Source organism: Penaeus monodon, chromosome 22, assembly GCF_015228065.2.
Source record: "Penaeus monodon isolate SGIC_2016 chromosome 22, NSTDA_Pmon_1, whole genome shotgun sequence".
Lineage (NCBI taxonomy): Eukaryota > Metazoa > Arthropoda > Malacostraca > Decapoda > Penaeidae > Penaeus > Penaeus monodon.
In genome coordinates this window covers 36,759,577-36,760,962 of record NC_051407.1, presented here as the reverse complement: position 1 = coordinate 36,760,962, position 1,386 = coordinate 36,759,577, and the positions used below count along the sequence as shown (strand labels likewise).

The following is a 1,386-nucleotide window of genomic DNA, read 5'->3' as shown; positions in this document are numbered from 1 at the left end:
AATCTTACCTATACCTTCAGTGTGAAACTATATACTGCTAAAATTATTTTTATTAAGAAAGAAAATAATTATTTCCTGAAGATAAAACCTGCCCATGAATCTATTGCCCTGTTTACCCTGTTTCTAAAATAACTAAGGCCTAAAAGCTACTTTAACTTAAGTCATTGTCAAACCAACATGACACAAGACATGCAAATAACTCAATACCATACTGTCCCCCATGCATTCCCCTTAAATCAAAAAGGAAAATGTTCTTATCAAATATATTGCTTGAGCCAATAGTTGCATTCATACAACCCCTACTATGCTACTGTACAACAGTTCACTGATGATACTTCAGTCAATCTGCCTTATTATCAGGTAACTTAATTTCTTTAACCAATACTGTTATTCTTAATTTTCCCCGAAAATTATGATTATCAATACTGACTTCTTACACTTGTTAAATACTTTAAAGGTATTGAAATAATCTTAAATGTACACAACTGTTATTACTCACCCTGGGTCTGCTTTTGGGTCTTGCAAACATGGGTTGCCTATCCTCACTAGGTCCTGGTCCAGGTCCAACAGCATAGGGTGTGGGCCCCTCCAGCTGCACTAGGTCCTACAGGATATGGACTTGGTCCTCCGGGTCCATTGCTTGCTCCTGGATATGGGCTGGAGCCAGCTGGTCCTGCTGTAGTGTAGGGAACACCTTGTTTGGGCCCGCCGGTCCATTGTAAGGGTCCTGGTCCACTTGGTATGGCCCAGGTCCAGGACTGCTCCCAAAGGTACCAGGACCTCCTGGATAGGGCCCCAGGACCACTTGTAGGCTGTGGATATTGTGCCCAAGGGTATTGACCAGCTGGGGTATACTGTCCTGGCTGATAATTGCTGACTCTGCTGTTGCTGCTGTAATGGTGGAGGTCCTGGTTGATACTGTGCTTCTGCTGGAGCCCCCTGTTTAGGTGGTATTTTGTTGGGGAGGCCCTTGTGATGCAGATCCTTGCTGGGGAGGCCCATGATTTTGGCGTCCCCTGGGGAAAATTGTTTTCCGAGGATCCACCATTATAGCTAACCTTCCTTTGCTGGACCTTGAGGAAACTGCCCGGGTTTTGATGGCCACTTGCTGGTATGTGGAAGAAAGGGAAATTTTTGGTTTATTTGCTTGATATTGTTCTTCTTGGGTTCCCCCTTCCTGGTGCTTCTGATCTGTCCCGCTGAACAGCCACTGCAAACTGCCCTCCTTGATACTGTCCTTGGGGGTATGGCTGCTGAGGCTGCCCTGGCTGAGCTGGTCCCTGTGTTTATGTCCTAGAGGGGAAACCCCCCTTGCTGCTGACTTGGCGAAGTTTGTGCAGCATCTGTCTGTCCATTACCTTGATATCTTTGATCAGAAGGAGGCTG

General features: G+C 45.7%; 1 protein-coding gene across 2 annotated transcripts in view; it reads right to left on the bottom strand.

Moving 5' to 3' along the window:
* LOC119587105 (forkhead box protein G1-like) overlaps nucleotides 1-576 on the bottom strand; it is a 10,489-nt gene extending 9,913 nt beyond the window's left edge. For both annotated transcript variants that reach the window (XM_037935856.1, XM_037935855.1), the window contains exon 1: nucleotides 500-576. In XM_037935856.1, coding sequence (XP_037791784.1) covers nucleotides 500-573 — 74 coding nt within the window. In that variant the 5' untranslated portion in view covers nucleotides 574-576. The remainder of the gene's footprint in view (nucleotides 1-499) is intronic.
* Nucleotides 577-1,386: the final 810 nt, after the last annotated feature.